We start from the raw sequence: 23,659 nt of genomic DNA on the forward strand, positions 1-23,659 counted from the left end.
GGGAAATTTCCAATTCAGGCAACTTGGACACTTTCAGGACTGTATGGTTGATATTTAGGGGATTTTTTTTTTTCAAAAAATGAGAAATTATAAGAGCATTTTTACTGCCTATGATTTTACTGGGTATAATCCAACATTGTTTCTAATTATTTTTATTTTCTGTCCAAAATATTATCAAACCTTTTGGTTTCTTTTTATATACCGGTTCAAACATCGGTTTGCTTAGGCATTGTATTTATATTTCAAATAAAGGAGCCCACATAAGATGGCTGTTCAGACGGATCCTACTTGTGTATCAGTATTCCTCAATTTACGACCAGAATTTTAGTCGTTAAATGGGCCATCATGTGACCAAACTTGATTTATTTTTAGATGGCTGTAAAACAAGTCTTCATGGTTGTTAAGCAGATCACATGTTGGTTCAGTGAATCCAGCATACCTAATGGGAATTTTCTCTCTTCTGCCAGCTTTCTCTTTCCTGCTGTTTGTCTGAAACAAACTAAACCAAGAAAGATTAAGATTAAGCATGATTAAAGCTTCTGGATTACAGACTGTGAGCTCATTTTCTCTTAAGTTTTCCTCAAATGCTCTCCCTCCTGGCATCCCTTAGATAAGATCAAGCCATGGACAGTCCTTGCAATGCCTTTTTTAAGTTTCTTGGCCCTTGTGAACACAACCAGGCTGTGAATTACAGATTAACAGAGTTGGAAGGGACCTTGTAGGTCATCTAGTCCAACCCCCCACCCAAGCAGAAGACTTTATATTGTACTTAAAATATTGTACTTAATTTACTGCATATGCTGCCCATCTCACTACCAAGCAACTCTGTCAAACTTTTTAGAAAATCCACTTCTTTGTTTAGAACCTTGTGCAAGCTGTACTCACAAGCTCTTTCACCAATGCCCTTAAGCCTGTACAGATTCTGCAATGGGTTGGTTCTGCTTTTGTTTTTTTGCACAATCAGCTGTAGGAGGTGACAATCTTCAGTAAACAGGATGACCAAAAAAAAAAAAAGCTTTCTCCACAGCTCCAGAAGGAAAAGACCTAAATTCTGAAGGAAAGGAAGAGAGAGAGAGAGAGAAAGAGAAAGAGAAAGAGAAAGAGGGAGGGAGGGAGGAAAGAGGAAGAAAGAAAGAAAACGAAAGAAAAGAAAAGAAAAAAAGGGTTCAGTGGTTTTCAATTCTGCTTTGATGCTTTTCCAAAGAACTTTTCAACCTTCTGTGGCTGCATTCCAATTTTGAAAAGCAAGCACATTTTCACTGTCCTACAACACATGATTGTAAGACATCCTGATTTTGACTAATACAGGATTATTTTGAGTTTAAAAGATAACTTTCATTGCCCTTTTTTGATGTCGCAAATTAGGAAGATTTGCAGACTTGAACAGCCGGTCACGACTCAACCTTGTGCCTGTTTGTGGTTTTTGTTGCTGTGTCTTGAGTTTGAAGACCTTAACGGCACATAAATACTTCAGTTCCCCTTTTGCTGTCTAGGCCAACTTCTTATCATCCTGCTATTACCCTATAGTTGTACTTTTGTTTACTATCACTTTATATAAACATTTTTTGGGGGCTTTATCATTCAGTTGCAACATTGTAGATTTTGCGGGTAAGTGTCCACAATAAAGGCTCTTGGTTCATTGCGATTTTAGTTTTCTTCTCTTCTTCTTTTTCTTTTTTGTAACAGCTTCACTTCTTTTTCAGTTGTCCTAAAATGTCCAAGCTGGTGCCCATCATTTCCCAGAAAGATCTCGAGAACATTTCCCTGAGTCGGACAGGCTTCGGCATCTCGCTGAAAGCCTTCCACATGGCTTGGAACACAGATGTCTCTGTGAAGCTGTTGAGCAACCAGAGAGCAGGAGAAAGGTTGGGTTTTAAAAATTTTATTATGATTCATTGCACAGTCAGCCAGATGTTCAGACTGAATCTGGCACTGTTGTCCACCTGTCGAGTCTTTCCCAAGGACCTGGCAAAGGCAGATGTTTCAGGTGTTAGAGTGATCATTGCAGGATGTAAGCTGTTCCGAGTAAAGCTGCCATCTGCAATTGACTAATGGTGAATTTGTCAATGCCAATAATGTTCATGTACTGCTCCAATTGTTTTGGGATTGCACCCAAGGCACCTATGACTATTGGAACTATCTTTGCTTTCTTTTGCCACAGTCGTTCCATTTCTATTTGCAGGTCTTTGCATTCTGTTAATCTTCTTCAGTTCCTTCTCTTCTATTTTGCTGTCTCCAGGTTCTGCCACATCTATTACCCAGACTTTTTTCCCCTCTTTCTTATTGGCAATTGTTAAGTCTGGTGTGTTAAGCAGCAGGTGCCCGCATGTTTGAATTCTAAAGTCCCAGGGCATTTTAGCTTCTTTGTTTTGTATTACTGTGTCTGGTTTCTGGTCCTACCAGTTCTTGCGTCCAGGCAAACGGTATTTCTTGCAGTGCAGGATTGTTGCTACTTTATCATGCCGTTGTTTGCAGTCCATTTGTGCTTTGCCTTTCCATGAAAAGTTTTTTTTTTAAGACAATTAAAGAAGAAAACTCAAGAGGTTGTCCATGATGTGATTGAAGCCCTGTCCCCCTTTTGTGTGTGTTGTGTTGTGGATACCATCTTGATTGGTTTTTATCCTCATGCACACCCTTCTTCCAAGGAGCCTGAAGAAAAGTTACTATAGTCCCATGATGGCAAACCTATGGCACGCGTGGCCCAAAGTGGCACGTGGAGCCATGTTGTCTGGCATGGGCGGCATCTCCCATTCCTCTTCCGGGTTTCTGGTGCACATGTGCACACGCCAATCAGTTGGCCTTAGTGCATGCGGCAGTGCAGGAAACCGGAAGAGCTGGTCTGTGAGCCGGGAATGGGGCTTCCTCAAACTTTGGAATTGGGGGTGTCCAGAAACAAGGAGGACCAATGGGAATTCTCCCTTCTGCAGCGTCATCGGTCTCCTGGCAGAGTCTCCCTTGACTTCATCCACTGGAAGAGAGAGTTCCGCAGAGGGAAGAAGCCCAAGTTGGTTATTGAGGCAAAGATCCCCTCTTCTACTTTCTCCGCTTTTCTCTCTCTGCAGAATTAATATAGTATAGTATAGCCTTTATTGTCATTGTACATCATGTATACAACGAAATTGTCTCTCCTCCTTCCGGAGACTATGCCCGGAGACCGATGACACTCAAGCAGGGAGAATTCTCATTGGTGCTGCCCCTCATTCTAGCCCCTCCCATCTCAAAAGTCTGAGATAAACACTTCCTCCCCCCCAATGCAGAACATGTGGGCTGCCAGCTGATCAGCACATGCGTATGCGCGGCAGTAGCTGGAAAACTTCCTGGCCGGCATGCATGCGCATGCTGGAAACCAGAAGTACCTTATCTGGCATGTGCATGCCCCCTGGGCAGCTCCTCTTCCTGGACGCATCCCTGACAAGCGTGCACAAAATGCTTTCTTTTTGGCACTTAGTGCCACGCACGTGCACTGCCTTTTCAGCACTCGGTGCTGAAAAGGTTCACCATCACTGCTATAGTCCTTGGTTAAGGACCACTCATTCAGTGACAGTTATGATGGAATGGAACGAGAAGACTTAATAACTGAGGCACAAAGATGCAGCTGCCATGGTGTCCCTCCTGTCATGACAACTATACCACTTTGAGGGGGAAAATGGAAGCACACACGGATAGATCATTTTGCAGTAACAAATGAAGTTGTCTTGTTCTGTTGAAACGGTCTGACATGCAGATCTTTTTCCCCCTTGCAGAGACTTCAAGGCCCTGCTTCAAGAAGCAGCAAGCACACAACGTTTACAATGCAACCATCTCTTGCCGCTTTTGGGTGTTTGCCAGTTCCAAGGTTTCCTTGGGGTTGCAACGACATGGATGCACAATGGATCTCTCTCTTTGCTCATTCACGATGTAAGTCAGAGAAGGCAAGAGAAAAAAAAAACCCTTGGCTGGGTCTCCTTTGGAGGGGTGAGATGGGATGTAGTAAGTGGCTGGATTCCCTGGAGGGAGGGGTTGCATTCCAGAGGAGTAAGAGCAGGGGTGAAATGCTACTGGTTCACACTGGTTCGGGCAAACTGGTAGTGATAAAAGCTTGGGTGGGTTTGGGCGAACCTGTAGTAAAAAAAAGCTACCGGTTCGTTCAAACCTGTATTTCCGACGATCAGCTGTGCCGCGCGATTTATATTCGCTAGAAAGCAAAAAATCCTGCTTTCTAGCAAATCTAAATTGCGCGGCACAGCTGTTTTCCCCCTCGCTGTTCTACTTACCTTGTTAAGCCTCTTTTTTTCACATGAAGTGTGCGTTTGGCATGCAGTGTGTTTGGTGCGCATCGCACATGTGCAAGTGGCAAACCAGTGGCAATCCGCAGAGGATTTCCCCATTGAGTAAGAGGCAACTCAGTTCTGATAGTTTGTGTGAGAGAAAGAGGGTGAGGACGTCTCCTCCCTAACAGTTCCCAGAGTACAGGCTTATTGTAGATAGCAGCATGTTTCAGTTTGGCAAGATTCTGTCTACAGGGCTGTAATAATAAAGAAATCTACTGGGAAGAAACACCAGATGTCTTTCTTGATTTTGGGATCCTGACAATGAAGCATAAAGAGAAAGAGGCTCAGATAAGGTGCTGTTGCCCAGAAGAGAAGTTCTTTGAATAGGACAGGGCATAGATTCGGCATCTTAGCACACCAGAATTGGACTTCAGCTAGTTCCTTCAAATAAGCTACCATTCTTAAATCAAAAACAAATGTCGGTCGGTCGTCTTAGCTTGCAAAGGCTACACCAAACCAGCTTCTCACAAGAAGCAAAACATTCTGGGTTAATTTATCGATTTTCACTAGCAGAAAGAGGAGCTCAGGATTTCCCTGCAAATCTCTAAATACGTTTAATATGGAAATATGGTCCACGTGTTAAATCAATGTTTTCAAAAAACAGTGTATTCAATAAACACTTTGCATTCCCCCAGCGTGAACTCTATCCAGATCTGCCTGTTCCTTTGAGCATAAGGATCCTGTCAGATGTTGCCATCGGTCTGAGCTATCTTCACAATTTGGAGCCTCCTATCCTTCATCACCATCTCAAACCTTCCAATGTGTTGTTAGATCTTGAATACAGAGCTAAGGTAGGCTTTTCAAACATTTTCCCCACCCCCCGCATTCCTTTGGACTTGGTATCAGAATAAAACTTTAATTGCACCCAGGGCTCTTCCTGAACTATACAGTGGTGGCCAAAATTGTGGAAACCTTTTGGGAAAAGTGTATTTTCTAAAACTAGCTAATAACACCACTTTTTTGGAGTAGTAGTACCATAAAATTCTATATCAATGGAAAGATAATGTAATCAAGAATGTCATGCAATAACTTTTATGAAGGATTTGCTATTAGAATAGCAGTTACAGTATAAAGAAGAAAAGTGAAACACGTAGAAAAAAACAAGATGTACAAAAATTATCACCATAGAAAAAACAAGATATACAAAAATTATCACCCGGTCAGTGAATCCTTAATTGGGTAACCTTTAGCATGAATGATGGCCTTATAACGTCTTCCCATGGAGTGAACCAAGTCTTTGAGTTCTGCAGCTGTTATCATGTGAAACCAAGATTGAATAATGGCTTCTATTAACTGGGTTTTATTGCTGGATCGCTTCTGACTCACAAGTTTCTTTAGTCGGCTCCATAGATTTTCCATTGGGTTAAGGTTAGGCTATAATCAAGGAAAGAAGCAACCTAGAACTAAAGAATAGAATAGAATAGAATAGAATAGAATAGAATAGAATAGAATAGAATAGAATAGAATAGAATAGAATAGAATAGAATAGAATAGAATAGAATAGAATAGAATAGAATGCAGAATAGGAATGGAATGGAATGGAATGGAATAGAATAGAATAGAATAGAATAGAATAGAATAGAATAGAATAGAATGCAGAATAGGAATAGAATAGAATAGAATAGAATGCAGAATAGGAATGGAATGGAATGGAATAGAATAGAATAGAATAGAATAGAATAGAATAGAATAGAATAGAATAGAATAGAATAGAATAGAATAGAATAGAATGCGGAATAGCAATGGAATGGAATGGAATAGAATAGAACAGAACAGAACAGAACAGAACAGAACAGAACAGAACAGAATAGAATCTAATAGAATTCTTTATTGGCCAAGTGTAATTGGACACACAAGGAATTTGTCTTTGGTGCATACGCTCTCAGTGTACATAAAAGAAAAGATACGTTCATCAGAATCATAAGGTACAACACTTAATGATAGTCATGGGGTACAAATAAGCAATCAGGAAACAATATCAATATAAATCGTAACGATACAAGCAACAAAGGAGAAACTTCCTAGCAGTGGGAACAATTAATCAGTGGAAAGCTTTGCCACCAGAAGTTGTGAATTCTCCGACACTGGAGAAAAAGAGATTGGACAAACAATTGTCTGAAATGGCGAAGGGTTTCCTGCCTAAACGGGGGTTGGACTAGAAGGTTTCTTCCAACTCTGTCATTCTATTCTGTTCTGATCCGCTCCACTCTGCTCCTCTCCGTTCTATTCCATTCCCAATCCCAATCCCGATCCCGATCCCGATACCAATCCAATCCAATCCAATCCAATCCAATCCAATCCAATCCCAATCCCAATCCCAATCCCAATCCCAATCCCAATCCCAATCCCAATCTAATCTAATCTAATCTAATCCTGTTTTGCAGATCTCAGATTTTGGCCAACCCACCTGGAGAAAACAGCAGCTGAGGGCAGCTTTGCAGAACTGTAACGAGGGTAGTTGCTGGGATTTGCTCTGCCTGTCTCCTGAAATACTTCAGGGAGGTCAATTCTCACAAGAAGGAGATGTTTATAGGTGAGTCTTTCTTTTAAAAAAAGAATCTTAGGGCATTGTTTGTTCAAGGCTCGACTATATGGCAGGATTAACAAACCTGGAACCTTCCAGAGATGGTGCACCGTCTGATCAGGAGCCCAACCAAGTTACTTCTTTACTTTTCATAGAAAGCTTGTATTAGATTTCAAAACTGGAGGAAGAAGGAAGTCGTAAATTTTCCTACTGACTCCTAGCAATGGAGTAATGAGTATTTTTGGAACTGATTCTTCCTCATCAAGATGCTGTTACTGATTGCTGTGTTCCAGCTGTGAGGAAAACTGAGTTTGGAGGCGTGGGAAGTGTAGCAGGATGGAAATACAGAAGGAATGTTTTGTTATTTGTGGAATAACAAGTGCAGGAGAGTTATTGCTGTGTCTCACTTATGGCTTCTTCAGAAGCAACAGATCGGCCAAGAATTTAGTCTTTACTGCATTGTACCCTCAGATTTTGAATCAAAACAGACTTGGTTAAATCCAAGAATTCTCAGCTTCTGTAACATTTGGAAACTGTCGCGAGAGTTTTTGGGGATTTTGCAATATCCTTCCCCTGGAGTGGAGAGGGAATGGGCATTTTGCAGTATCCTTCCCCCAGGAGTGGGGTGGGAATGGAGATTTTGCAGTATCCTTCCCCTGCCACACCCGCCAAGCCGCACCATGCCCACCAAGCCACGGCCACAGAACCGGTAATTTAAAAAAATTGAATTTCACCACTGGTTTACTAATACTACACATGAACTTGATAAGGGGGACAATAATTCCTTCAGACAAAAGGATGTGCTCATATTTATCAATAAAGGAGAATATTTGTAGCTTGGGGTTGAAATGAAAGGTCTTTGGGGCTCTCTGAGGTGAAGAGATGCTGAGGAGTCATTTGAATTTGGACTCCCAATATAACAGGTGTATCGGGCTGGGGAAACTGTGATGTTACCAAATAACACCTGGTTTTCCTTTTCATTGTTTGTGTCTAGTTTTGGGATGATGTGTTGGGAACTCCTAAGTCGACAAAAGCCACTGACAGGTAAGCAATCTAATAAAATGCTCAATCTAAGGCAGGGGTGGGCAAATATGGCCCCTTTATGACCTGTGGACGTCAACTCCCAGAATTCCCGAGAAAGCTTGGCTGTTTTTGGGGCCACGCATTTGCTTTGGGCCACGTGTGACAAGGGATTGCTTCTAAACTGCTTCACTCGTGTGCGTTTCGGTGTTCTGCCTATTAGAAATCAGCCAGATTATTAATATGGAAACTGCAAAAATATTATCTGTGGCTGAAACTTTGTACAAGTTCTGTGAAGAACTGCTTTTTTAAAAGAAAGAAAAGAGAGAAGGGGGAAAGAAAGAAAGAGAGAGAGAAAGAAACAGAGAGAGAGAAAGAAAGAAAGAGAAAGAAAGAGAGAGAAAAAGAATGAAAGAAAGAAAGAGAAAGAGAGAGAGGAAGAAAGAGAGAGAGAGAGAGAGAGAGAGAGAGAGAGAGAGAGAGAGAGAGAGAGAGAGAGAGAGAGAAGAAAGAAAGAAAGAAAGAAAGAAAGAAAGAAAGAAAGAAAGAAAGAAAGAAAGAAAGAAAGAAAGAAAGAAGTCTGATTTTTGGTTTAATGCTGCCCCCTTGTGGGTTTTTTTTAAAAAAACTTCCTTTCATGTCATTTATATATCTGTTCCAGTATAAATGTGTAGGCCAGATGTTTCCAATCATGGCAACTTTAAGACTTGTGGACTTCAACTCCCAGAATTCCCCAGCCAGCCATGGGAATTCTGGGGGTTGAAGTCCACAGGTCTTAAAGTTGCCATGGTTGGACATCGCTGGTATAATAGCAGTGTTCTTCTGTACAGGACTTTTTCTTTTTTTGTCTTGTTACAGGAAAAAAGACTTTGCTTCAAGCTATAACTGGGGTCTGCAATGGTCTGCGCCCAGGGATCGAAGCAGCCTTCTTACCAAGTGTCTTGCCTCATCGGAAGAGGCTGGTGCAGCTCATGCTTCTTTGCTGGCACCAAGAACCTCACTTTAGACCCAGGGCTGCAGGTAATATTCTTCTCAACTGTTGAAAAAGAGTTGACTTTTCTTACACCTGATTTAGAATTGGGGATTCCCTGCTCCTAAAAAACAGTGATGGCTGGCTGGGGAATTCTGGGAGTTGAAGTCCATCCATCTTAAAGTGGGCAAGATTGAGAAACGCTGCTCTAGAGAAATGCTTTGTTATTCTGAGATAGCTCTGTGAAAGTCTTGCTGGCTTGAAAGCAAGAAAAAAACCACACTCAAGCAAAGATTATATGGATAGGACTGATGAGAGGGAAGCTTTGTAAATGTGAACGTGAGTAGGGGACTGTACGCTAAAGCATACGAAGAATGGTTGCAGGAACTGGGTATGTCTAGTTTAATGAAAAGAAGGACTGGGGGTGACATGATAGCAGTCTTCCAATATCTCAGGGGCTGCCACAAAGAAGAGGGAGTCAAGTTGTTCTCCAAAGCACCTGAGGGCAGGACAAGAAGCAATGGGTGGAAACTAATCAAGGAGAGAAGCAACTTAGAACTAAGGAGAAATTGCCTGACAGTTACAACAATTAATCAGTGGAACCACTTGCCTCCAGAAGTTGTGAATGCTCCAACACTGGAAGTTTTTAAGAAGAGGTTGGATAACCATTTGTCCGAAGTGGTGGAGCGTTTCCTGCCTAAGCAGGGGGTTGGACTAGAACACCTCCAAGGTCCCTTCCAACTCTTCTATTCTATTCTATTCTATTCTATTCTATTCTATTCTATTCTATTCTATTCTATTCTATTCTATTCCATTCCCATTCGGCATTCTCTTCTCTTCTCTTCTCTTCTCTTCTCTTCTCTTCTCTTCTCTTCTCTTCTCTTCTCTTCTCTTCTCTTCTCCTCCATTCCACTCCACTCCACTCCATCCATTCCATTCCCATTCCCATTCCCATTCCCATTCCCATTCCCATTCCCATTCCCATTCCCATTCCCATTCCCATTCCCATTCGGCATTCTATTCTATTCTATTCTATTCTATTCTATTCTATTCTATTCTATTCTATTCTATTCTATTCTATTCTCAAATGAAATATCATTCCTGACTTTTTCTGTTGACAGAATGTGCAGCATTTCTAAAGGACATCCTCGGTACCTTTTCAAAGGAGGTGATTTCTGATGCAGTTTACAACTTGATTCATGCCAAGGTGAGCTAAAAGAGGGTTTGGGATCCCCTTTTGTTTGGCTGTGGATCATTTTGTTTCAAAAACCACCATTTAAAAAGGCTTGGTTACAAAATCCTCTAATTATGATTAGGATAATCATGATCATTCCCCTGTTGTGCTTGAAATACCCCATACGATACCATCCGCTATAGCAATGCTGGCATTTTCCCTTCTTTCTTCAGCATGAGAAATTAAATCGAGCTTTTTTGAAAGTACAGATAGTCCTTAACTTATGAACAGAATGAAGCCCCAAATTTCTTTTTTTTAATATAAATTTTTATTGAATTATATTCTAGTACAATGCAAGTAAAATCGGTTAGACAGTCTTACTTTATATACAAATTGGATACATTCTTTTATTATAGTGTCACATAATTTACCCATTTATTCTAATATTTACACTATCTCTTATCCCTTCTTTGTGCGATCTTCCATCCAATTATACCAAAGTCCCCACACTGTACAGTATTCCGAATCCTCTTTCTCATTTATCTCATATGTTAGTTTGCTCATCTCATCTTCGTGATGAGATGAAGCCCCAAATTTCTATCGCTAGGTGACGAAATGGAAGAGAAGATGTTTTCTAAGAAGCAGAAGTCTAAGAAACATAATCTCACGGCGTCCTTTGTGTCTTTCAGGAATGTGCAATTAATGCTGCTAAAGGTCCAGTTTCTCACCTGCTTGAAACAGGGATGCGCAATTTAGAGGTGAGTAGAAGACAGCTTAGGAAATTTGCATTAAATTTAACTATTGTCCTTCATATTGGATTACAGGTAGTCCTCTACATACAACCATAAGTAAGCGCCCAATTCTGGTCGTAGGTCAGGTTTCAGGGTTCCAAGTAACACCCCCCCCCAACCAAGTAAGACTCTGAGGCAAGCAATTCCTCAAAGATCGTATTTTATTAGAGATGTCATATTGGCACATCTGGGAAAACCCGAATCTGAAAGCTCCCAGGTTTTCTCCACCCAAAAGAAAGTCAAAGTCCCTTCCCCTGCACCCACATGTCCATCACATGGTCCTATCAATCCACTGTCCCAACTGGAGATGCCTCCCAGTCATGCCTCTCCAGGTGCAGGCTGAACGTCCTTGACTCTCAGAGAAAAGAATGTTGTTATGGCTAAATACCTCTACAAATCCATGCAACCCCACCTCCCACTTTCCCACAGCACAAAATGTGTCAGCCCTGAAGATCCAAAAGAAAAGGTGGCCTCCAGGGCTGACATCAGGATGGTCGTAATGCAGGACGCCACATGACCACGTTTGATTTTATGAAGTTTTTTGCAGCTGTCGTTAAACAGTCATTAAGCAGATTTTGCTGTGGGGAGATTTTTGCTGAAAGCCAGAAGTAAACTCCAGTTTCTGGCAAAACCGTCACAAATTGTGGTCACCTGACTGCAGGATTCCCCAACAGTTGTAAATGTGGGCTAGCTGACAAACACCTAAAATGCAATCACACCGCCCCGAGGAGGGCTTGAATCAGAGGTGGGTTTCAGCAGGTTCTGACCAGTTCTGGAGAACCGGGAGCGGAAATTTTGAGTAGTTTGGAGAACCGGTAGTAAAAATTCTGACTGGCCCCACCCCCATCTATTCTCTGCCTCCCAAGTCCCAGATGATTGGGAGGAAATGGGGATTTTACAGTATCCTTCCCCTGGATTGGGGAGGGAATGGAGATTTTACAGTGTCCTTCCCCTAGAGTGGGGTGGGAATGGAGATTTTACAGTATCCTTCCTCTGCCACGCCCACCAAGCCACACCCACCAAGCCATGCCACACCCACCAAGCCACATCCACAGAACCGGTAGTAAAAAAATTTGGCTTGAATGTCAAAACTTTGAATTCGGGCCATAAATCCCTTTTTCAGAGTTTGTCTTAACTTTGATTAGTCAATAAGCAACCAGTTGTAAGTCAAGGACTACCTACAGCAGGGGCATCTTCACGACGAAGCAGAAATCAAGATGGTGCCTGCAATCGCATACATGAATTGAGTTTGGGCGAATACCAATACTTTTCCAACGTGATAGAATCTTTTTCCTTTATCTGGTAAAATCATATACGGTGCCAAACCAGCCCAAATATCTGTACAAATATACCCACAATTCTGGGGATTAAATATTCTGGAAAATACCCTGTTTCCCCAAAATAAGACATCCCCTGATAATAAGTCCAATCAGGCTTTTGAGCACATGGCAGTAAGGCCAAGCACTTATTTCAGGGTTCAAAAAAATATAAGACAGGATCTTATTTTTGGGGAAACATGGTATCTATCTATCTATCTATCTATCTATCTATCTATCTATCTATCTATCTATCATCTCTCTCTCTCTCTCTTCCTCTCCCTTCTTCCCTCCCTCCTTCTCTCTCCCCTCCCCCCCCCCCCTCTCTCTCTCTCTCCCCCCGTTTCCCCCAAAATAAGACATCCCCTGATAATAAGCCCAATTGGGCTTTTGAGCGCATGGCAATAAGGCCTAGCATTTATTTCAGGGTTCAAAAAATATAAGACAGGGTCTTATTTTCGGGGAAACATGGTATCTATCTATCTATCTATCTATCTATCTATCTATCTATCTATCTATCTATCTATCTATCATCATCTCTCTCTCTCTCTCTTCCTCTCCCTTCTTCCCTCCCTCCTTCCCTCCCTCCTTCTCCTTCTCCCTCTCTCTCTCTCTCTCTCTCTCTCTCTCTCTCTCTCTCTCCCCTGTTTCCCCCAAAATAAGACATCCCCTGATAATAAGCCCATTTGGGCTTTTGAGCGCATGGCAATAAGGCCAAGCGCTTATTTCAGGGTTCAAAAAAATATAAGGCAGGGTCTTATTTTTGGGTAAACACGGTATCTATCCATATCTATCTATCTATCTATCTATCTATCTATCTATCTATCTATCTATCATCTCTCTCTCTCTTCCTCTCCCTCCTTCCCTCCCTCCTTCTCCCTCTCCCTCTCTCTCTCTCTCTCTCTCCCCTGTTTTCCCCAAAATAAGACATCCCCTGATAATAAGCCCAATCGGGTTTTTGAGCACATGGCAATAAGGCCAAGCGCTTATTTCAGGGTTCAAAAACATAGAAGGCAGGGTCTTATTTTCAGGGAAACACGGTACCAGAATGTTTATCTTTTTTTGGATGTAGAACATGGCAATGTGGATATTTTCACAGTAGCCAGGAGTTTGCTAGGTAGAAGTAAATCTTCATGACCAGGAAGTGGTTCATAGTATGGACTATTTCTCACACTTACAACCATTGTGGCATCTCCATGGTCATGTGATCAAAATTCAGATGCCTGGCAACTGACTCATATTTATGACGGTTGCATTGTCCCGGAGTCTTGTGATCCCCTTTTTGCGACCTTCCCGCAGAGGGGAAGCCAGATTCACGTAACAACCATGTTACTAACTTAACACCTGCAGTGATTCACTTAACAGCTGTGACAAGAAAGGTCATAAAATGGGGCAAAATTTACTTAACCACCGTGTTATTTAGCAGCAGAAATCGTGGTCTCAATTGGGCTGGTAAGTTAAGAACTTACCTATAGTAATGGCCAAAATTGTGGAAACCTTTTGGGAAAAGTATATTTTCTAAAACTAGCTAATAACACCCACTTTTTTGGGGAGTAGTACCATAAAATGATATATCAATGGAAAGATAATTTAATCAAGAATGTAATGCAATGACTTTTATGAAGGATTTGCTATTAGAATAGCAGTTACAGTATAAAGAAGAAAAGTGAAACACGTAGAAAAAAACGAGACATACAAAAATGATCCCCATAGAAAAAATGAGATATACAAAAATGATCACCATGTCAGTTAATACTTAGTTGGGTAACCTTTAGCATGAATGACAGTCTTACAAGGTCTTCCCATGGAGTGAACCAAGTCTTTGAGTTCTGCAGCTGTTATCATGTGAAACCAAGATGGAATGATGGCTTCTATTAACTGGGTTATATTGCTGGGTTGCTTCTGATTAATAAGTTTCTTTAGTCAGCTCCATAGATTTTCAATTGGGTGAAGGTCTGGGCTATTCCCAGGCCATTCCAGCAGTGGAATAGGATTATCTTGAAATTCCAAAAAAAAAAAAAAAAGTGGTGTTATTAGCCATCAAACTTCAAAACTACACTTTTCCCAAAAGATTTCCACAATTTTGGCTACTACGGTATACCAGGGTTTGTTTCATCTTCTCATTAAAACTCATACAACTTTCTAAATATGTGCAGCTCTAGAAAGAGAAGCATTTTGGTTGATATTGTTATTGCAAATGATGTCATTTCTCGTTGCTTGGTTTAGATCATCTGTCCTCAGAATAACAATGTGCCCAACAAGGAAATTGTGTTAAAACCGCAGAGCTTATCATGCGAAACAGGAAATCCAGGGAATAAATTGAACCAGACAGTCCTTGTCAGCAATACACCTCAAGAGACAGCCTTAGGAAGAGGTAATGTTTGTGTTAATTCTTAAACCAGTTTAAGTGGGAGGTGTTGAGTCCAAACAAGGGTGCAGTGAGACTGGGGGGAAATGTCAGAGACACATCTAATTCAGCAAGACGTTGGCAATGATATGAAAAGGCCATGGTTTGTGAATATGGGTGTATATCAGTGGTGGGTTCCTCCTGGTTCGGCCCGGTTTGGCCTGGTTCGGACGAACCGGTAGTGGTGACGATATGATGTCACTGAACTGGTTCTCTTTGTTCGGGACCTGGGCCCTCTCACCCCCCACACATTATTCTTACCTTTTATTTGGCCCCGCCCCCAATCTATTCACTGCTTCCCGAGTCCCAGCTGATCGGCTAGAAGGAAAAAAATCGTTTAAACTCTTGCCGCGGGGATTCAAAGGGCCGCCCTACAGCTGATCAGTATTAAAAGGCAGTGTGGTGGTAGACCGGTGCCTCCAAAAACAAATGGGTAGACTGGTGCCTCCAAAAACAAATGGGTAGACTGGTGCCTCCAAAAACAAATGAGTAGACTGGTGCCTCCAAAAACAAATGGGTAGACCGGTGCCTCCAAAAACAAATGAGTAGACTGGTGCCTCCAAAAACAAATGAGTAGACCGGTGCCTCCAAAAACAAATGGGTAGACCGGTGCCTCCAAAAACAAATGGGTAGACCGGTGCCTCCAAAAACAAATGGGTAGACTAGTACAGCTCTGCGAGCAGTTAAAAGCCTAGTAGACCAGTACCTCTACTAAATCCTAAAGAATTGTCACATGGCCATCAAACCACACCCACAAAATAAGCCACGCCCACAGAACTGGTAGTAAAGAAATTTAGAACCCACCCCTGGCATGTGAATTCTCCTTGTGGAATGCAATTTCTCCTTGAGAAATGCAACCAGCCAGACCATAATGATTAATTGTACTAGAAAAAATAGAAAATAAATCATTATCAAATACTAACGATGCACCTAAAATAGTGTTAATGGTGAACCACAACTGTTGTGGTGTGAAACAGAAATAAGAAGAAATTAGAAGATTATCAAAAAATATAAAAAAATCTCCTTGTGGAATGCAGTTTCTCCTTGGGAAATGCAACCAGACAGAACGTCATGATTAATTGAATTGGAAAATAGAAAATAAATCATTATCGAATGCTAACAATGCACCTAAAATAGTGTTCACGGTGAACCACAAGTGTTAAGGGTGAAACAGAAATTAAAATAGAAGATTATCTAAAAACGTAAAAATGAATGGAGTGGGAAGGAAAAGCAAGCACTGTCGTTAGGCCATTTGGCTAACCGGTTTTGCAAACCAGACGAGTGGTTTTAAAGAACATGCAATCCAACCGCAAAGATTAGACTAGAGGTCAGCAACCTGTGGCTCTGGAGCCGCATGTGGCTCTTTCATCCCTCTGCTGTGGCTCCCTGTCTCTCAAAATATGTGTCAATAACCGCCAATGTGAGACACCCGCTGGCACGCAATTTATTGAGCTTTTTGACCCCCGGTAGGCCAACCATGGATCAATCCAAGAAAAGAAAAGTTTCAGAAGAAAACAGAACGTTTAATTCAACTACATATGCTAGTTTTGTGGTCGCTCAGGAAATAGCCAGGCACGGGAAGGATTTTGTGGCTCCCGGTGTTTTATTTTCTGTGGGAAACGGGTCCAAATGGCTCTTTTGAGTGTTTAAGATTGCCAACCCTTGGATTAAACCATGTCTATCCTGGTTTGACTTGGTCATCGAAGAATTGTGTTCAAAATGTCATTGGCAGAAGCCCAACAGAAGATATCTATTCTACGCTCTAATTCCCCCCCCGATAAACCTATAAACAGACCCTTTTTGAATTTAAGACATGTAGCCAGTGTTCCAAAGGTGCTTTTTCCAAAAAGACAATGGACTTTCTTGGTGGCGATTCCTCTTTGTTGATTCTACATGCATGAATGAATCCAAGCTTCTTGGATGAGAAGTGAAATGTTTCCAAAGGAAAAAAAAAAAACAAGAGATTCCCATTCACTTTTGGGAAAAAAAACATCTTTGGGACATCCATGATCTGGATGTTTAAGACATGGAGCCAGTCTCATACCCAGAAATCAAGATCCCAACAAGTATATTGTTTCCCTTTAGCCAAAGAATGATCATCATCTACAACATCCTTCCTCTGGGTGTCCAGATATTTATTGTTCTTCTTTAGTTGGCTCTGCGGCTGACTGTTGAACTCGAGCGAGTTCATCCAGACTCTCTGGGCTGAGGAATAGGTGGATAGTTGAAACTTGTCTGCCGGTCCTATAAGTTATTTTTCTAACAAGAGTGTCACATGTCAGCAGGATGTAAAACAGGTCTGAACAAACAAAGCTGGGGTTTGAAGGTCATCCTAGAGTATTTCCCATCTGATTTCTCCTCTACTCTGTTTTTAAGATTAGATCAGGAACACCTCATTTTGTGTGTCTGTGTGTAGGTGTAAAAAAAAGTGGGAAATCTCCCCAATGCATGTTACAAACACTTTGCTGATTCCATATGCATGCATGGATTGGACTGCTGCTTCCTAGACATTAGAAAATCTGATGAAAAAAAAATAATGAATCTGAAACATCAAGATATTTTTCTAATGTTACGTATTTTATTTATTTTATTTATTTTATTTATTTTATTATATTTCTATACCTCCCTTCTCCTGCGGGACTCAGGGCGGTGTACAGCCAGGATAAAACATAGTATATAAAATTTAAAAAACATTTTAAAAAACAATTAAATAATTTTGGCCCGAATTTAAAACAACCCAATTAAAACCGAATTTCGATTAAAAACTAAGGGGATGGGATCAAGCCAGCCCAGCTAGATGGAACAAGTGTGTCTTCAGGGCCCAACGAAAAGTCAGGAGGTCTGATATCGTGCGTATCTCAGGGGGTAGGTCATTCTAGAGGGCAGGTGCTGCCACAGAGAAGGCTCTCCCCCTGGGGGTCGCCAGCCGGCACTGTCTGGCCGACGGCACCCTGAGGAGGCCCTCTCTGTGTGAGCGAACCGGTCGGTGGGAGGCTATTGGCGGCAGCAGGCGGTCTCGCAAATACCCCGGCCCTAAGCCATGGAGCGCTTTAAAGGTGGTCACCAACACCTTGAAGTGCACCCGGAAGACCACAGGAAGCCAGTGCAGCTCGCGCAGGAGAGGTGTTTTATGTGAGCGCCCCGTCGCTTCCATAATCCCCCGCGTGGCCGCGTTCTGGACCAACTGCAGCCTCCGGGTGCACCCCAAGGGGAGCCCCATGTAGAGAGCATTGCAGTAGTCCAGGCGGGAAGTGACGAGTGACGTATACGGCAGGAGTGCAATTCAACAGGTTCTGGAGAACCGGTAGCGAAAAATTTGAGTAGTTTGGAGAACCGGCAAATACCACCTCTGGCTGACCACAGAGAGGGGTGGGAATGGGGATTTTGCAGTATCCTTCCCCTGGAGTGGGGAGGGAATGGGGATTTTGCAGTATCCTTCCCCTGGAGTGGGGAGGGAATGGGGATTTTGCAGTATCCTTCCCCTGGAGTGGATGGGAATGGAGATTTTGCAGTATCCTTCCCCTGCCATGCCCACCAAGCCCCGCTCACTGAGCCACACCCACAGAACCGGTAGTAAAAAAAAATTTGGATTTCACCACTGTCAGGTGCCCAAGCAATTGGTTCTTTTGGATCTAGAGACAATGAGTATACCAGTGAAGAAAGAGATTTTAGCTTTGTTATTAACTCAAAACAAACAGATTTAAAAGCATAAAAACATACTTACAGCTACATGACACCCAAATCTCCTACAAGCTGTTGGGAATAACAACAGCAAAGATATGCCAATGGCAGCCAGTTTCCATAGTGTAAGGGCTAGGTGGTAGTATACTTTTCAATAACGATTGATTTTATCGAATATAAAAAAGGTAAAGGTTCCCCTCGCACATACATGCTAGTTGTTCCTGACTCCAGGGGGCAGTGCTCATCTCCGTTTCTAAGCCGAAGAGCCAGCGCTGTCCAAAGACGTCTCCGTGGTCAGGTGGCTGACATGATTAAACGCCAGAGGCACACGGAACGCTGTTACTTTCTCACCAAAGGTGGTCCCTATTTTTCTACTTGCATTTTTTATGTGCTTTCGAACTGCTAGGTTGGCAGAAGTTGGGACAAGTAACGGGAGCTCACTTCATTACACAGCGCTAGGGATTCGAACCGCTGAGCTGCCGATCTTTCGATCGACAAGCTCAGCGTCTTAGCCACTGAGTCACCGCGTCCCTCTATTATTGTATATATGTTTATGTATATATGATGATGATGATGATGTTTATATGTTAACACTTTGGACACCTAGAAAACACACTATGTTCAACATAGAAATGGAATATGTGATATAAAACAATAAAAATATTTAGCAAAAAAAAATTGTTATGGCCCTACGATGGTCAGGAGACAGCAAGACCTGACCTTCACTGTGTAGCACGATTCTGGGATGGGAATCAAAAGTCTGAGACTTCCACATTGAGAAAAGCTTTGAAGCTGTGTCAACATTCCTCCTCTTCTCCTTCATTCAGTACACGAATTTCATCACACGTATTTTATCACTATTCCTTCATCCCTTCCTTGATTTTTATTTTCTCAATTGTTGTGATTGTGAAGTTATGATCTTTTAGTTATACTGTGAGTGTTTTAATTTTTCTGTTACATATTGTGGAAGCCGCCGAGAATCTTTGATTGGTTGTAAATCTAAAAAACAAGCAAACTCTATGCAATGTATTCCTTTTTTGGTATGAATTGAACTGAATAGATGGATGTTCTACCATTTACTGACCAATAAAACAATTCATGTGTTTCCTCTCAACATGTCCTTTATTGTTTGGCATTCTTTCTTGCAGATCTATCTACAGGTGCCAGCAATGGATCAAGTCTTCCATCCATTGTTCTTCCACCCCATTCAAAGATAAGCACCAATAAAACTAAGCCCTTCAGCAATGAGTCCAAAGGTTACCAGGCTCCATTTCCACAAACCATGGGAGAACCGACTTGTCGCAAAAACTGTCCAAACAATTGGCCCAACAGCTCATTAATAGGTGAGAATTAAAACTAAACCAGGATTGTGGGTAGGAACAGACGGTGCATTCCACTTTAATTGATTCGTTAAGAGAAACACCGACAGCGTAATACTCATTTTATTTTGCTTGCTTTCCGGTGTGCTAAATCATAATAGTTGTGACTTAACATATTGCACAACCCCAATGTGATTTATAAATCATAGTTTATAGCGCAATGTGTGCAAAGCCAGGCAGGTGTGAGGGAGGGAGGGGGGAGGGAGGGAGGGAGGGAGGGAGGGAGGGAGGGAGGAAGGAAGGAAGGAAGGAAGGAAGGAAGGAAGGAAGGAAGGAAGGAAGGAAGGAAGGGCGGGCGGGCAATAGCAATAGCAATTAGACTTATATACCACTTCACAGCCCTCTCTAAGTGGTTTACAGAGTCAGCATATTGTCTCCCAGCAATCTGAAAGGTTGGAAGGCTGAGTCAACCTTTTGTTGGCCAGAATTGAACTCCTGGCAGTGGGCAGAGTTAGCCTGTAATACTACATTCTAACCATTGTGCATCATGGATGGATGGATGGATGGATGGGTGGATGGGTGGATGGGTGGGTGGAAGGGAGGGAGGGAGGAAGGAAGGAAGGAAGGAAGGGCAATAGCAATAGCAATTAGACTTATATACCACTTCCCAGCCCTCTCTAAGTGGTTTACAGAGTCAGCATATTGTCTCCCAGCAATCTGGAAGGCTGAGTCAACCTTGAGCTAGTGAGAATCGAACTGCCAAACTGCTGGCAGTCGGCAGTCAGCAGAAGTAGCCTGCAGTACTGCATTCTAACCACTGCGCCACCACTGCTCGGACATTAGAAATGTCTCACGCTTGCATTCTCACAATCTTTGCTCCACTGCCTTTCAGGTCCTACCTGCAAAGAAAAAAACAGCTCCATCCTCACCTTGGAACGAGAAACCATCTTAAGTTCCATGACCGAAGGGCGTTTAAACCACCTCCTGGACATCTTACGCGCCCAGCAGCTTTTACCCAGGGCAGATTACGAAATGATCGCGTCATACCCGACTTTGACAAGCCGGACCCGTGCTTTGATTGACACTTGTCTGAGTTTGGGGGAACAGGCTGCTGAGACCGTGGTGACCGTATTATCCAGCAGTAAAGGCAGCCATTTGCTGAGAAGGCTCCAGGCGAACCCAGTGAATTAAATCTAAATCTCAACTCAGTTTTACACTGTGGCCTTATCCGTCCAACAGGGATGCCTTGCGTTACTTTTCAGAGCTGTCCATCCTCTTAAATCAATAAGTCAATAAATGCCTAGATTGGATGAAAAAGAACGGGGCTGCCCACTTACCTGAAGGAAAAGCATCAAGATTTGCTATTTTTTAGCATGATATCGGCCTGAGTAGGCTCTAACCTTTCTTGTTTTTCCTCAAAGGCAGAAGAGCACAAGGTTTTTAATTTTTGCGTTGTGCCAAAGTGGCTTGTGGAGCTGTGGGGAATTAAAAAGTCATTTGAGGACAGGGCTTTCCCAGTAAACCACTGGGAGTAAAAGTGAGTGATGTTGCTAATGGCTTCAAGCAAGAAACAAGGCAGTTGGCCCACTTTCCGGAGCAAATTATATCTTTGGTTCTCTGCACCTGAAATCAAGGTGGCACAAAAGACGAGAGAGAGTCAGAATTCAGGGTTTTTTTTCTCCGATGAGTAATGTGGAAGCGCAGCTGGGATTATTCATCGGCAATGGATCAGAGAATAATGGAAAACTGTGAAATGAAGCAGGTTTGGTGCTAGGAGATCTCCTGCAAGTTATATCAGAATGAATTAAAGATGTGTGGGTTAATTTTCAGGCAATGTAAACGTGCACATGTAAATCCTGTGTCTGTCATTTCAAAAATCGTACGGTTAAAAAAAAATTAAAAAAAAAGTCTAGACTGCGTCCATGCCTTTTATTCAGCCAACTTTCTTTAACCGGGTTTTTTTTTCTGAATAAACTACAATAAACGATCCACACAGAACAGTAAGGCTTTACTTCATAAAATATGAGAAAAATAAAATTCCAACCAATTGTATAAGAAATGGTGGAAGTCCTGCCCTTTCAAAGTCGTTTTTTAAAAAAATAATTTTTTATTACTGTTTGAAAATACAAAGATTAAAAACCCTAAGAAAAACGTTTTAAAAATTAAAAGTGCAGAGGAAAAAAGGAAGAGAAAAATAGAATAGAAGAGCCTTGATGGTACAGTGGTCTAAGCACCTGTTATTAACACAGCTGCCTGCAATTACTGCTGGTTCGAATCTCGCCAAGGCTCAAGGTTGACTCAGCCTTCCATCTTTTCTAAGGTAGGTGAAATGAGGACCCAGATTGTGGGGGCAATAAGCTGACTTTGTATAAATATACAAAAGGATGAAGGCTATTGCTTAGCGCATTGTAAGCCGCCCTGAGTCTCCGGAGAAGGGCGGCATATAAATCAAATTAAAAAATAAATTAATTAATTAATTAAAAAAAAAAGAATGAAAAAAGAAATATGAAGAAATGGCTTCCTCCTTCAAGACAAAGGCAAACAATTTCAGTATCACTGCCTCTTGACATTTCAGTCAAAAAAATATCTTCATCCCCATGTCTTTAATCTACGAGCAAATAATAAAGTCTTTTATTTTAAAGCCTTTTAATGGCTCTGAGTCATGCCAATATTATATTTTGGTTTTCTAAACCTGTGTTTTATTTTTTTATAAATGAAGACTGCCTGGTGCAGTCCATTGCAGAATTGGTTTGTATTATATTAATGGGCACCATCAATGGCATTTATTTCTCTTTCATTAGTAGGATTCATGTATTTAGCTTTCTTTTTCTTTTTACGACTCTGTCATCCCTTAATTCAGGGTAGAGTCGGGGTGACTAAATGGAGCTGAGCATTTACTGACCGGATGCCCTTCCTGACTCCTATGCTGAGTTCACAGCAGATATTTTCTCTTTGCGTCCTGAGAGAGAAACATCTGCCACTACCTAGAGTTAAACTCTTAACTTCCTGAATGGAAGATGAGGATCTTCATTACTAGGCCACCATATCGCTCATTATTCACATATTAAACGATGAAAATATCACACTTCAGCAATCTCAAACACACACTCTCTCTCTCTCCCTCCCTCCCTCTCTCCCTCCGTCTCTCTCCCCTCTCTCTCTTCCAGAATAAAATCAGCAGATGTCTGAAAGTAAAAAATACCTGGCAGGGGGAAAAAAACCCCATTGCTGGCACAGGGAGAACCATGTTTGCATAAACAGACCATCCAAGTTGGTTAAATAGTGTTTCTAAAACAGCTGTGCCACATCTGGTGCCCTCCAGATGTGGAATTTCCAATTCCCGCCTTTCTGCCTGTAGGTAGAACAGAACTCTTCACAGGTACTTGTAGGAGATCAGACTGGGGAGGCCAGCAAATATATTACTGAGGTAATATGCTGTGGCAGAGTGGAAGATGTGTAATTCTTGTTTTCATGCAAGCAGGACCATGTCCAATTTTCTTAAACCTCCTTGTTCCTGTCAAGATGGAACTTCTTGGATTACTGCAAGCGATGATTTCAATAGGCAAAAGGATGGGGCTTCAATTGCAACACCAAATCCTTCATCTTCCAGATTTTGACACCTACCACCCACACCCCAGCTGGTCTGTAATTTGCGGAGCAGGTGCTGAAGGGAGGGAAGAAGCAATGTGTAAGGAAAGATTTTGAACGCCGATATTCCCTGGTTAGATTTAGGAATGCTGCGATCATTTGTTCCAAGGAGAATCGCCGTTGGCATATCTGGCCAACCCCATATTCTTTCAGCATGGCTTGGGATCACCCACACTCTTCAAATGCAGAGAACTCCCAACTTCTTTCCAGCTGACAATAAGAAACCATAAAAGAGAATTAAGAATTTAGCCTAGCTTGTCTTCATTCTCAACTCGTGTTGGCTGGTTTTTCCCATACTGGAATGAGATTGTTCTGACCCAGCTCCTCCAAGCACGACAAACCCTCTGAAGTGAACTCAAAGATTCCTTTAATTAGGAGTGCAAAAGGGTTTCTCTCTCACCGCAGGCTAACAAGTCCATCCGTCCAGAAGATGAATAGTTGTCTGCCACATCTATTCATCTCCACCCCCTGCCTTTTATCTCCAGAGCTAGGGTGGGGC

The 23,659-nt window shown here is 42.0% G+C and overlaps 1 protein-coding gene across 1 annotated transcript; it reads left to right on the plus strand.

The window, feature by feature from the left end:
- Positions 1-1,586: 1,586 nt before the first annotated feature.
- LOC139323512 (receptor-interacting serine/threonine-protein kinase 2-like) lies at positions 1,587-21,389 on the plus strand. Its single transcript, XM_070952899.1, has 12 exons — positions 1,587-1,608; positions 1,704-1,865; positions 3,744-3,897; positions 4,946-5,101; positions 6,695-6,843; positions 7,829-7,878; positions 8,713-8,874; positions 9,946-10,031; positions 10,688-10,756; positions 14,332-14,479; positions 19,342-19,536; positions 20,405-21,389. The coding sequence occupies exons 2-12, from the start codon at positions 1,714-1,716 to the stop codon at positions 20,701-20,703; spliced, it is 1,620 nt and encodes a 539-aa protein (XP_070809000.1). The 5' UTR covers positions 1,587-1,608; positions 1,704-1,713; the 3' UTR covers positions 20,704-21,389.
- Positions 21,390-23,659: the final 2,270 nt, after the last annotated feature.

Source organism: Pituophis catenifer, unplaced genomic scaffold (genome assembly GCF_029215685.1).
Source record: "Pituophis catenifer annectens isolate HBS135680 unplaced genomic scaffold, rPitCat1.0.hap2 SCAF_13, whole genome shotgun sequence".
Lineage (NCBI taxonomy): Eukaryota > Metazoa > Chordata > Lepidosauria > Squamata > Colubridae > Pituophis > Pituophis catenifer.

Bases quoted from the DNA above. Each gene is read 5' to 3' on its own strand.
- LOC139323512 (XM_070952899.1), top strand. From the start codon at position 1,714: ATGTCCAAGCTGGTGCCCATCATTTCCCAGAAAGATCTCGAGAACATT. The intron at 1,866-3,743 runs GTTGGGTTTTAA...TCCCCCTTGCAG, and splicing joins AACCAGAGAGCAGGAGAAAG to AGACTTCAAGGCCCTGCTTC. The intron at 6,844-7,828 runs GTGAGTCTTTCT...GTTTGTGTCTAG, and splicing joins CAAGAAGGAGATGTTTATAG to TTTTGGGATGATGTGTTGGG.